The 13,757-nt window shown below is 52.5% G+C and overlaps 1 protein-coding gene across 1 annotated transcript in view; it reads left to right on the forward strand.

The window, feature by feature from the left end:
- CACNA1A (calcium voltage-gated channel subunit alpha1 A) overlaps positions 1-13,757 on the forward strand; it is a 293,167-nt gene that overhangs the window by 237,601 nt on the left and 41,809 nt on the right. Inside the window, exons 25-28 of the mRNA XM_045852887.1 lie at positions 2,820-2,879; positions 3,668-3,774; positions 9,895-9,906; positions 12,762-12,861. Coding sequence (XP_045708843.1) covers positions 2,820-2,879; positions 3,668-3,774; positions 9,895-9,906; positions 12,762-12,861 — 279 coding nt within the window. The remainder of the gene's footprint in view (positions 1-2,819; positions 2,880-3,667; positions 3,775-9,894; positions 9,907-12,761; positions 12,862-13,757) is intronic.

The following is a 13,757-nucleotide window of genomic DNA, read 5'->3' on the forward strand; positions in this document are numbered from 1 at the left end:
CAGGCCCCGGGGGGGGAGGGGGCAGTTTCAAGAGGACTCAGCCAAGTCTCTGCCTCCTCTAGGAGACCAGAACCCAAGGTTCTGTCCTCTGCAGGGGAGGGATAGGTGTGGGGAGCAGGGGGGTGCCCCCAGGGTTTTAGGAACCCAGACAGGGCTCCGAGCAGCCCCCACGGGATGTTCTACAAAGCCTCTGCTCCCCGCTCCATCTCACAGTTGAACTTCTCCCCTCAAAGCCCTCCTCCCTTTGTTGAGAACACGATGGCCCCATACTGCTGTCTGATACTCAGGGACCCCTCCCAGAGTTTTTGTCTATTAGCTAAAGTAGAGCGGGGCCTCAGAAAAGTGCCTAGAACACGTGCAATCCATTTATCAAGGATTTTAAAGTTCACACACCCGCCCGTGTAACCACCACTGGGGCAGGAAGTCACACAGAACCGCCCCGACCTCTGGTGTTGACTCAGTCACCCCTCTTCTTCCCTCTGGAGGGGTTCACAATTGGGGACCACACCTGGAGCCGTTTGACTGCCATGACGTGGGCCGGGTGGGAGGGCATGGGACACTGCTCATTGCCCCACAGTGCCCAGGGCGGCTCCCTGCAGCGAGCGAGCCCACCCCAAAGGTCGACAGTGACAAGCCTGAAAAACCCTACTCTAGAGGCAACCACAACGCCGCTTCTGGAAGGAGCATTTTTTAGCTCCCCTGGTTTTCCCACCTGCACCTGCATCCTTAAACACTAGGTTTTGTCTGTGCCCATTTCTAGCAGTAAACACTAATGCTTCTGCCCCCCCCAGCACGGTGGCTGCCGTCAGCCAAGCATGTGTGGCCATGGGTAGCGGCGGCCCTGCTCTTCCATTGCCGTTGAATATTCCCCCGTGTGTCAGGATCCGGTCACCCATCGTCCTGTTGACGAGCGCTTGGAGCATCTCTACTGTAGAATGCCATCAGCACTCCCCCCACCCCTGCCATGTCTCTGGGGCACATGGGCAGACCTTCCCCAGGGTAAACCCAGAAATGGAGTTTTTAGGTTCTTCTCCCTCTCCCCAGTCTGGTCAGCTCTTGGTGCTGGCAGCCCTTTCACTTGGCTGACCCGGTGGAATGGAATCTCATAGGGACTTTGATTTATGTTACCCCTGTGATAAACGAGACTGGGAAACTTTTTGGATTAGACTGAGCCACAAAAAATTGCCATTTACATAGGTCAAAAGGATATAAGAATGAGATATGTTTGAATCTGATTGATTGGACTCTTGGTTTCTTCTTACCCAATTTCCCCGGCTCTCCAGAATTGGATTCGCCTGTCCACCTGGCCTGCCCATCCCCCACTCCTTTCTTTCCTTCTTCCTCCTTTCCTCCGTTCTATTCATTGCTTTGTTTGGTGGTTATTTAATGAGCAACTACTATGCACCAGGCACGGAGTAAACATCAGGGATTGATAGGGTATGAGATGGTCCCTGCCTTCCAGAGCTCGCAGAGCACCAGGCCTTTGGCCATGCTGTCCCCTCTCCTCCGCACACCTGAAATGCTCTCCCTCCACCGCCTCCTCAGCCTACCCAGGTCCTCCCAGCCCCTCGTGCCTGCTGCCTGCTCCACAAAGTCAGTCCCTGGCCACGCTGGTCCCTGACGTCTCTTCATGCACCACACGTAATGGGAATATGAGTTGTGACCCCACAGATCACAGAGGCCAGCTCCTGTAGGAGCCAGTACAGCTCTGGCTATTCATATATTCATTCAGAAAACAGGTCTTGGGCACATACTATATGTCTGGCCCTATACTAGGAGTGGGAGGTACCACGGGGACAAACAAACATTCCTGCTCTCAAGGGGCTGACTCTGGGGTGGGGAAGATGGACAATGCGATTATTAATAACTGTAGCAAGGGGGTTGTCAGGAAATGGTAAGTGGGAGGGGGTGGTGGAGGGGAGACTAGGTAAGGAAGATCACAAGTGCCAGGAAGTGGCATTTTAAACGTGTTCAGAGGGGCCTCACTGAGAAAGTGACATTTAAACCAAGCTACAATGGAGGAGGGAGAGGGAGCCTGGTGGGACGTGGAGAAGAGCATTTCAGACAGAGGGAACAGGCTGTGCAAAGGCCCTGAGGTGAGGACATCCAATATAGCAGGGTCTGAACCAGTGAGGGGGAGAGTGGGAGAAGGTGAGGACAGGGAGGCGACCGGGCAGATTGTGCAGGGGGGCCGTGGGGAGGACTTTGCTTTCTACCTGGAGTGAGGTGGAGGCCACAGAGGGTTCTGAGCAGAGAAGGTCTCGGACCTGACCAGGGGTGCTCGGTCACCCTCTGGTGGTGGTGTTCTATAATTACCAGCCCTTACTCGAACCAGAATCTGATGAAGTTCCCCACCACCTGCGCTTAACCACGTGCTAGCCACTGCGCCTACCCAGTTACATCCTCACAACAGTGTCACACCAGAGACATGTCATGGTGTGGCCTGGAGAGGGCCCAGGCTGCAGGACATTGTTCCTCCAGGCAGAAACCACCTGGCCTCGGCAAATAAAAAAGGCGCCCTTCCCTTTGGTAAGCAAACCAGTCTAACAGTGATTTTGTAGGACTTTGCTGCCATCTGCTGGATAGTTTCTTTTATAACATACAAATCTAGACCGAGAGACAAGGTGGGAGGGGCCACCGGGCAGAACAGGCCCTGCCCAACTGTGCGGGGCAGCTGAGTTGCTTCCTCTGGGTGGAGACTCTTCTCATTGGGGACTTTGCTGAAGGCCGCACACCCCAGTGGTCCATCGCTGGGTTCACATGGGCTGTGCTGGAGTAAACCAGTGACACACTGCCCCCCCTGCTCTTATTCCCTGCAGGTGCTGCGATATTTTGACTACGTTTTTACAGGCGTCTTTACCTTTGAGATGGTGATCAAGGTGAGTGCCAGGGGATTCTGCACCGTCAAGAACAGCACCCTGGCACAGGAGGGCATTAGAAATGCTTGGTGTGTTTGCAGAGCAGCAAGGAGACTGGCGTGATTGGAAAGACTGAACAAGGAGATTGGAGAAAATGAGGGCAGGGAGGTGACAGGGACAGGTCATGCAGGGGTTTGGTGGCCACAAGGAGGCCTTTAGCTTTTACCCTGGGCGAGTGGGAGCCATAGAGGGTTCAGAGCAGAGGGTCGTGACTGGACTCATGTGCTCACAGGCGCCCTCTGATGTCTGTGGAGAGGACAGACTTGGAGGGAAAGGTCAGAGTGGATGGGAGCCATGGAGGGTTCAGAGCAGAGGAGGGAGGGTGGGCGGGAGCCAAGAGAACAAGCAACAGATGATTTCGCTGGCCTTCCAGACCAGGGTGGTAGCAGATAAGGTGGCAAGAAGTAGGTAGATTTTTGGAAGATTTGGAAGGCAGAACCAAAGAGAATTGCTGGTGGACCCAATGTGGGGTGTAAGACAAAAAGGAGACAAAAGGGACCCCAAGGTTTGGGCCTAAGAACCAGCAAGCCAGAGCTACCTTTGATGAGATGGAGAGAGGCCAGCTTTTACTGGGTGAGGGCTCCTCACTGTCCCCCAAGTCCTTGGGCCTCTGCCCCATCCCTGCAGGATGAAGTGATCCCATTGGTGCCCATGCCCCTTCCTGTTGCCCCTGCTTCAGAGGCTAGAGGGTGGGGCCGCCCCCCAGGGCAGGGCTGAGGGACCTGAGCTCTGTCTCTTCCGCCCCGCAGATGATTGACCTGGGGCTCGTCCTGCACCAGGGTGCCTACTTCCGCGACCTGTGGAACATTCTTGACTTCATAGTGGTCAGTGGGGCCCTGGTGGCCTTTGCCTTCACGTAAGTCTTTTCTCCAGACCTCCACATGCCCCTTCAGTCCCCTTCCCCAGCCTGGGGCCAGCCATTGAACGGTCAGGGGACGTGTTCCCATGGTGGGGAGATGGGGAGCGTGCTCTGGGGTAGTGGGCATTGCATGCCACTGGGAAGAGCTTCGATTGGCTTTTGCATGACGTCCACCGTGGAGGAAGAAGGAGGAGGGACCCCACCTTCTGCCTCCTCACGTCATGGCCCCTTGCTGTGCTGCTTTCTGTAGACTAGGCCTGCCAGGACATTTCATGTTCCTTCTGCTCTGTAAGCTCCACCCAAACCACTGTCTCTTTAGGGAGCCCCTAAAAAGACAATCAGGAGACAAGCGTGCATGAGAATTCGGACCCCCACCCCGTGCCTGGCGGCCCCATCGTTGTAGACTTGGTGACTTCCCTTGTGTGTCTCTTGCTTCTCCTAATCATCCTAGGACACGGGGCCTAGGGAAAGGGACATGCATCTCCAGGCAACTCCAAGGTGGCACCCAAGGGCTGAGCAGCCATTAGCTCCTAAGGCCCTGGTAACAAACAGCATGAATTCCTCAAGTTGTAGGTGTTCGGGTCAGGATGGAAAGACCTAACCAGCCCCTAATCCAGAAACAAATCTTTTCGGGGTCCTGTCTGTGTGCAGCGGCGCATTCCCAGAAAGGAGGGTCTCTGAGGCCCTGTGACCTCTGTCACCTCTACAGCGAGGAATCAGGGGCTCCCGCTGTGCCCCAGCTCCTGGCTCCCTTCTCAGCAGGTCTGCAGGGGGGTCTTGAATGGCCCCCTGGCTAAAAATGAGGGCTAGGTTTGTCATGAGGGCCAAAGTGATGGCCCATTTCCAGTTTAAGGACTCAAGTGGGCCACTCTCAGATTCTCCCCTGGGAATGTAATGAGGTCAAGTTGCGTTCGCAGAGCAAGAAATTCCCAGAGTTGTGGGAGCCTCTGAGCTGGTGCAGAGGTGCCGTGAGTGTGCGGAGGGCGATCATATCCTGACTCTGGCCAAACCTCCCCACCCCCTTTTTCTCTATCTCTACTTTCTCCCCATCTTCTCCCTCTGCTCTCTTTCTTTCTACACTCACTCCTTTCCTTTCTCTTTCTTCCTTTCTCCCTCCTTCTCTCCCTTCCTCTTTTTCAAAGATTTTATTTCTTTACTTGTAGAGAGAGGGGAAGGGAGGGAGAAAAACATCATTTGGTTGCCTCTCACACACCCCCAACTGAGGATCGAACCCACAACCCAGGCATGTGCCCTGACCAGAAATTGAACCAGTGACCTTTTGCTTTGCAGGACAATGCTCAACCAAACTGAGCCACGGGGGTCAGGGCCCTTCCTCTTTTTTTAAGTAATTATTTATTTGAGTATTAGAGTGATGGAAGAGATTGTTTTAAAACTCAAGGTTTGGCTACACTATCACTAAGATGTCCTGTAGGTGAAATATTATAATAATAAAAGTAAACAAAGTAAAATGCACAGCCATTAGGGGAATTAGCACAAATAAGACAAGAAGTCAGGGGCCTTAACACAGAAAAAGCCACTGCAGATCAGTAAGAACCATTGACCCTTGCTGGATAAAAATGAGCGAAGATTCAAACAAATTTCACAGAATGCTGACAAGTAATAAAAATGAAAAAACATCCAACCTCATTTGAGAAATGTAAAATACAAGCCAGATAAAACTCATTTCCCATCAATTTAGCACCAGTTTCTTCAGGAAAAAAAGATTTTAAAGATAACACACGGCATGTGAGAGTGCAGTGAAATGCACTCCTCTCTCCCTCCCTCCCTCAGCTGTTTGAGCGGCTCCTGCAGGGCAGGGGGGCGCCGGGGCCCTGACGGTGTTTACATTGGGAGGAGCCAAACATTTCACAGCCCTCAGCCTGGAGTGACTCCTTCTCAGATCCCCTCCCCCGTCCTGTTTCTCTCTTTGTCCTTCTTTCTCTCCCCGTTTTTCTCTTGTTCTCTCTCCTTCTCTCTGGTTCCCTCCCTCCTTCCCTCCCTCTCTTTTTGTGTCTCCTCTCCTTTTTACTCCTTTTTCTCCATTCCTCCCATTTTCTATCTTTTCTGTATGTTTACTGCTTTCTCTTTGTTTTTTTTCTTCCCCCCTTCTCTCTCCCACCCTCCCTTCCTTTCCCTCTTTTTCTTTTTCTTTCTCCTTACTCTCTCTGTCTTCCTCTCTGTTTTCACTTTCTGTCTCTCTTTGTCCATTCCACCCACCTGGTGTGTGTATCCCTCCCTCCCACCTCCCTCTCCTTCTCCCCACCACCTCTCTTCCTCCCTCTCCCTCTCCCTCTCCCTCCCCCAACTCTGGTCCATATCTTCTGGGAGATATGGGAGCTTCCCCCTCTGCCTACCTGACTGTGGCCTGGAGAAGGCAGACGCCCCACCAAGTGCTCCTCCGGCATCAGGAGACCTAGGCCCCTCCTTCTTGTGAGTGGGGCATGGTCTTCATGACCAGGTGGGGGCAGCTCAGGCAGGCACCCCCCCACACTCCCTCACACCCTCGCCCTCCAGGATGACCTCTGCCCCAGAAGCTCTGGGGTTCATATGGTGGGGGGAGGGATACTTGGAGAGGACCCTGTCAGTCACATCCATCAGTTCACACACAACCCCACTGTTGCCAGCTGTGCCCTGGGTGTTGGGTCTGCCCTCCGTGGCCACCAGTGGATACAACGGAGTCCATGTGATGTCTGGTCAGCTCACCCTCGGCACTCCCCCCCCATCTCTGTCGAAGCTGACACGCTTCAACTCTGAGGAGGGGGCCCCTGCTGCCCTGTCCCACCTCCATCCCTCAGTGTGACCCTCAGGACTTGGGGAAGGGGACCTTCAAAGACCCAGAAACAAGCCTTTCAATGACAGAGCTTTTGCCAGACTGACTGTGGTTCGCAATAAGCTCTTTCTGGGCTCCCTGAAAGGGCGGACCCATAATTAGGGTCCACTTTAAGCACACCTACTTTGCAAAAACAAAGTTATTTTTCCATCGACAACCAATCAGCAGAATGACTCTGCTGCAGAAGAATCTGCCACAGGGAGCAGATTTTTTTTTTAATTTTTGAGTTTTCTTTTTCTGTATAAAGTTACAGAAAAGCATTCTAAATGAGCCTGCAGAAATTTGGCAACATTGTAGAATCAACCTTTTAAACTGGCTTCATGAAGTCACCCAGGCATAAAGCCAGCCAGTTTATGACCTTGAAAATCCCTATTTAGGGTTTTTTTTTTAACTTTAAAGATTTTATTTATTTATTTTTAGAGAGAGGGGAAGGGAGGGAGAAAGAGGGAGAGAAATACTGATGTGTGAGAGATACAGTGTTAGGTTGCCTCTCGTGCACCCACACATGGGGACCTGGGCTGCAACCTAGGTATGTGCCCTATGGGGAATCGAACTGATGACCTTTTGGTTTGCAGGCCAGCACTCAATCCACTGAGCCATGACAGCCAGGGCTAGATTTTTTTTTAAAATCCTATATAAGGAAAGGGTCCAGACAGAGATGTAACGCCATCCTGTGAGCCTCAGTGGGCTTAGAGATATCACAGGAAGTGGGGAGAACAAGATGTTGCCAATGGAATCTCAAGTGCCAGGGACTCTCCTGGGGCTTTGGAAGAGCTGACAATAACAAAAGCACCTTTTATGATGGGCATGGGGATGGGATAGACTTGGAGGCCCCAACCCAGACATACGCTCCCCACCCCACTGCCAAGGACCCATCCGGGACTGCAACTCCTCCTCCAGGTCAGAGCTGCAGGACCAGCACAGCTGGTCAAGCACCTTGATCGAGCCACTCCTGCATGCCCAGAGTGGCAGACAGCCAGGAAGCTAGAGAAGGAGCTCTCAGGCTGCCACTTTATACCACAGAAAAGCTTTAGAATCCTCCCCTGCTTGCAGGTTTCTGACCTTTTCTACCCAAGACGGTATCTTGCCCTACGAGGACTTGCTTACTGTCTTGTTACCAGGCGGCTGTCATTTGGGTAGGAATAGAGAACGCTCGGAGGATCTCAGCCTGAGCACCTAGCCCCACAGCCCTTTGCTTCTTATCTGTCTAGTTGTTTAACTTTCTTCTCTGTTCTGGGTGCCCGTCTCATCATACGCAAGGCTGAGGACCCCGACAGGTGCTGGGTTACCCTCATTGTTTTAGAAAAAGGCTCCTGCAAATCTGTCCAGTTTCTCTCTACATGTGCAAGTCCATTAGCCCCCTGTGCCTCAGTTTCCCCCATGAAATTGAGAAACTCAACTTGCTGGTAATGATGTAGGCTCCATCTATGTAGTCTTCATGACAGCCCCGTGTGGGAAGCTCTTAGTGTTTCCATTTTGTAGATGAGGGAACTGAGGTCTGAGGGCAATAATCCAGACAGATCACGACGTCGCGTTCCGCTGGCAGGTTCAGGGCTGCCGCCTGCCTCCCAGCTCCGAACACGAAGGCTTTCAGAAGTCTGCACGATCGGACGTGGTGGCCCAGCCAGCCTGGGTTCCTGGAGGGCCCGCAGGCCCTAGAAATCCAGGGGAAGAGGGCATGAGGCTGTTCCCTTCCTTGTTGAAAGGAATCTTGCTGTTCCAGCCTTTGGGGTGGAGGCAAGGATTCTGCTCCGGTGCTGTGATTGTGGCCCCATCTCGGACACGAGGAATAATCCCTGTGGTCCTCCAGGGGATGTGCCAGCACTCTCCCGACAGTTTCCACCCCTCCTGCACCTCGCCCGAGTATCTGTGTGTGTGTCCTGCTCCACCCACTGACCATGTGCCATGTCCATGTGACCACCGTTAACGCCCCATCTCACAAGCCATCACACATAACATCGTGCTCTGTGCCCATGCATCGGGGCGGCCAACTGACCTCTCTCAGCAGCTGGCAGGTCACAGTCCTGCCCTCACTGCCAAGAGTCCATCTGGTGCTGCCACTCCTCCTTCAAGGCTGCCCGGCACAGCTGGTGGAGCACCTTGATCAAGCCACTCCTGCATGCTCGGGAGCTAAACTGCCAGGAAGCCAAGGAAGGAGCCTTAGACTGTCCCATTTTTTATCCCCATTCTCAAAAGCAGCCCCTCCCCTTGAAGGCATTGTTTTTCTTGTGTTCAATGAAACGGAGAGAAGACTGGAACTCAAGACATACACACCAGGGTTTAAATCTCAGTCTGCTGCTTCCCACTCACGTGGCCTGGGGCAGGTGATCTCCCTCCTGGGCCTCCGCGTCCTCGTCAGGAAAATAGGCATAATGGCGTCATCTTCCTTCAGGGAGATGCAGAAACATTTAGAAGAGTCACATATTACTCTTAAAGTCAGCTTGTTAAGTAAAAATCACTGTCATTGAGTGATTCCCTTAATAATCTGTCAAGGAGAATCCTACAATTCTGCGTAGGCAGTAGTTCCCAGGTGCTTTGAGAACCACTGAGCTCGTGGAAGAGGGTAAGGGACGGAAAACCCCATGGGAGCACGTGTAGCTTTTACGCCATTCTCTGGTTCTGAAAACAGCACTCACTTCAGAAGGGGTGCCGCATGGGAAGCTCCGCAGAGGACCTGCTGGCAGCGGGGCTTCCCCATTGGCTGGTGGCCAAGTCCGCTTGCCCTGAGTCCCAGAGCTTCCCCGCCCACATCTCCTCAGAGGGTTCTTGAGAGTCACCACTGACCCTTCTTCACAACTTAGGGGATGAAGCCAAGACCACAGCTCCTGGTCACTGACCATCAGAGCCCCAAAGGCCTGTTTTACCGACGAGGATGATAATTAGGAGCAGAGCTGGGGTTTAAACCCAGGACTCCCAGCCCCAAAGCTCATAGCCTTCAAGGCTCTCCGAAACCCTCCAGCACCAGAACCTCTGGAGAAAAGCTTTTTCTCCAGCTCTTGGCAGTGACCTTCATTGGTAACTGATGACCTTCTGTCTGTCCTGCTACTTGGAAGTTTGGCTTTCTCAGTGTTCTTGGGCAATGTCAGGGGCCGCCAAGGGCAGGGGACTGACGGGGGGCTTCCAGATGGAAGGATGGACGTCAGCCAGAGCCGTGAGCCTGAGGCGGCCCCTCCTGGTGCACAGGCGGGGCAGGGGTGCCCAGGTGTGTGTGCGTGTATGTGTGTGTTCTGTGTTCTTTTTCTGAGGCCGCTTACGATCTGTCTCTCTTTCCGACGCCACCTCACCAGGAGCAGTACACGGTAAAGTCTCAGTCTCTCTCTCTCTCGCTCTCTCGCTCTCTCGTCTGTCTCGTTCTCCATGCCCTGGTGCAGCTGCGTTGGTTCTGGGCCTGTTTCCATGGCCCTGCGTCCTTGCTGTTCTGTCGCTTGCAGTGACCAGAGCCCCCCTCAGCCTGCTCCCCAAGGAGGAGGCACCCTGAGGGGTCTTGGCCACTGCCTCCCACCATGACCACCATTAGCCCAGTTCCTGGTAGAGAACCAAAGGGGTGGGAAAACCTCTCCGGGGTCTGATTTCAATAAGGTGGTTGACCTGGGTGGTAGTTACCAGAGGAATGACAGTGCCCGCTCCCTGGTGGAAGAAGGGTGAACAGTCCAAACAGCTGGAATTGGGATGAGAGGAGACAGGACCCTTCCCCCAGGAGTGTCTACACTCTGTGCAAAGTGTTTCCAAAACCTGGTGGTTTTCTGTCAGAGCACCTTGATCAAGCTATTCCTGCACCCTCAGATGCCAAACTGTCAGAAACACTCCCCTCAGTGCCCCAGTAAGAGGATCATCTCTCAGCCTTTCTAGGGGGCATAGTGTCTCCTGGGAGAGAGAACCCTGAGTTGGCTATGGCGTCATTTTCAGATGAGTAGATGTACCCCAGGAAGTGTGTTCCCAAACACCAGTCATTCAGCACATCGAGATTTTAGCCAGTTCCACGTGCACTTAGATATCCAGTTGCTTGACATTTTTTCCTCCAAAACAGTCTAAAGTTTTGCTAAAAAACTTTATATCATCCACTTACAACTAGGGGGTTTTTTTTTTTTAGATTTATTTATTTATTTATTTTTAGAGAGAGGGTAAGGGAGAGAGAGGGAGAGGAACATCAATGTGTGGTTGCCTCTTGCATGCCCCCTACTGGGAACCTGGCCCACAACCCAGGCATGTGCCCTAACTGGGAATCCAACCAGGACCTCCATGCTCAATCCACTGAGCTACACCAGCCAGGGAACAACTAGTGTTATTAATCTCAGACAGAACCACAGCTGCAAACGCGAATCCAGCTGGAATGAAACAGTTGCATTGCATTGTTCCATTCAGGCTGGGCTCTTTGTTTGGAAAGCTGTCTATGAGCGACAGGAAGGCATTCACGGATCTAGAGCACAAACTGGAGGCTTTCTCTCTGACCAAAGCAGGAGACCTGAAAGATACTTGAAGAAGAAATAACTATTTTTCTGCATGATACAGTTATTTAACTGTGTCCCTGTTCTGTCTGAAATTATCTCAGTGACTCTCCTAAACTGTGTCTCAGACTGTGGGGGCACAGCCTTGAGACAATAGTGATTTTGGTTTAAAAGAGAAAACACATGTTCAGCCTGCTGAATCCTGGAGCATAGCTAATGTCCAGTTCTCTTTATTCCCTGGAAAAAAATGAGAGAGGGAGCTCTAAAAAAGCAAATGGTGTGGAGAATTATGTCTCTGCACTTGGATACCCAGACATGCTGCGGTGGGGGACTCTGGAAGAGCTCTGCCGTGGTCTGGGAGGCAACTACAGGACGATGCTTGCTGGGAGGCCGACACCCCCGCCGAGGACCTCTGATCTGAATCCACTCACATGTGTCCTGAGACCGCAGACCAGGTGTTTGCTGGGCACTGGGACAAAAACCAAGATAAACGGGAATGAACACATAGAAGAATAAATCACAGTTTAAGCCTTTGAGAGGTTTTCTGTCTAAAGCCAAAAGCAAAAACAGAAAGATGAACCTGAAACAGCATTCGGGTCTGGTAGAAGCCAGAGGCAGTCAAGGAGGCTGTCGGATGAAGGGGCGTGTGCCCTGACCTTCAGGCCGTGTGCTCCTGAGATGGAGAAGTGCAGGGAGGGCATCGCCAGCAGTGGGAACAGTCTGTGCAAAAGCAGACCAAGGCACAAGAGTGGCTGGGGTTTGGGATATGCAGCAGTTGGGAATGGGAATGCAAAGGTCAAGGTAAGCTGGCTTAGGTTTCAAAGAGCCCGGAATGCCATACTTTTAGGAATCAGATGCTCCAGAAGGATTCTGAGCGGGAGATAGACGTAGTCATTGGCTTTGGCCACTGAGTGCAGAATAGATGCAGGAAGAGTCAGGGAGTGGAGGGGGAAGTTGGGAAATGGGTAATGGGGGTCCAACCAAAGTCAGGGACAGATGATGGAGATGTTTTGGAGGGTGACCCGCTGGGGGCGGAGGACAGGAAGTTGAACATGATCTTGGGTTTCTGGCTTGCACCACTGGGTGGTTGGAATGTACCATTCACCACAAGCCTCAGTGGCCACACCCAATGCCCCCCTCTTGCGGGGCTGAGTCCTGGCTGGCTAACGGTGCCATGGCACCCCAGGGTCTGCACTGCTAAGACCCACACCCGTGCACCGAGCCTCCATACAGCTGTCTGACAAAGGTGGGCAAAGAGCCCCTGGGAGAATGAGGCACCTGATGTCCTGGTTCTTTCCACTCCTGTGGACTCAGCGAATAGTGGCAGGTGGGTGCAGGGATGTGTTGGTTCAAGGGCTGCCTTAAGCATTTCCTGAATCCTGTTGGAAGGATGGAAAAAAATCTTATTTTGTGAAAGCTCGCCAAGGGCCCCTGCAGAGGGAGAACACAGCGGGCAGCCAGTCGCTCGGGCCCAGAGACATGGTAGAGGCACTTCAACAAGCCCCAAGCCCAGAACCACAAAAGGCCGTCTGCGTGCTGGCTCCCGAGCCCAAACAGGGAGCTGGGCCCTCTTCCCCAGCAAGGACGGGCTGTGCCAGGCTCAGCCCAGACTCCGAGGGTGGGGTCCTGCGGACCTGCGGGCCACCCACCACCCAGCCTGACCCCCGTCCCCTCTCTTCCCTCCTCCCCACCCTAACATCCTTCCACAGTGGCAATAGCAAAGGAAAGGACATCAACACAATCAAATCTCTCCGTGTCCTCCGGGTGCTACGACCTCTTAAAACCATCAAGCGGTTGCCAAAGCTCAAGGTGAGATTGGGGCACGCGGGAGGCCCGGCCGGGTTGCTGGGTGCAGTGGGGCAGGTTGACCACTGCCCTAGAATACTGCGTTCAAAGGGGCTGATAACATCACAGTTGTCCTACAGATATATGGGATGTGTGTTACCACACGTTTCCCGCAGATGGCAGTAAAGTGCACCTAACGAAATCTACATATTATGACAATTTTCCATTAGAGGAAATGTCTCCTGCAAGGTTGGAATCCCTTTTCCTAACCCACATGGAGGCATCACATGGATAAAACAGGGAACAACCCTAACCTGGGGAGCAGCACACTAGGTTTCTGGTCCCACGTAACCTTTGACTTTTGATCTACCTGTTCTGGGCTCCAGTCTCCTGTTCCAAAATATGAAACAGCACTGCCCAGAAGTTTATTCCAAAAATGAAGGAATGAAATGAAATGAAATGTGGTCATTTGAGCACATGTTTTCAATTTCTGCTCCACTTACGGCTTTATCTCTCACTGAATGTTTCTTTAAAGCGCTGTTTTTTACTTAAGTGAATTTATTTTAAAAGAAAATGCTATCTCCAGTTTCTCAAATTGGAAAACCAGAACCCACTGTTAACAGGAATTAAAATTAAATATCCATTTAAAAAGAAAAAGTAAGAAAATGCTATCAAAACCCAGCCAAACACAGCCTGACAAAGGTGTGCAGCACGGACGGGCGCCGCTCTTCCTTGGGCGAAAGGAGAGTGTCAGTGTCTGGCATTGACATAGTAGCAGAAAGGAAGACTTTCTTCCCCTTCACTGAAAGAGAATTGGACTGGGAATAACTGTTACCACGTGCCTCAGTGGTCCTCAGCACTGGGCTCCTGTAGGACCTAAGAATACGCCTGCTCTCACCAGGGGTGTGCCCCCCGCTCAT

The sequence above is a fragment of the Phyllostomus hastatus genome, unplaced genomic scaffold, assembly GCF_019186645.2.
Source record: "Phyllostomus hastatus isolate PE091 unplaced genomic scaffold, TTU_PhHast_1.1 phas_contig_98, whole genome shotgun sequence".
NCBI classification, from domain to species: Eukaryota; Metazoa; Chordata; class Mammalia; order Chiroptera; family Phyllostomidae; genus Phyllostomus; species Phyllostomus hastatus.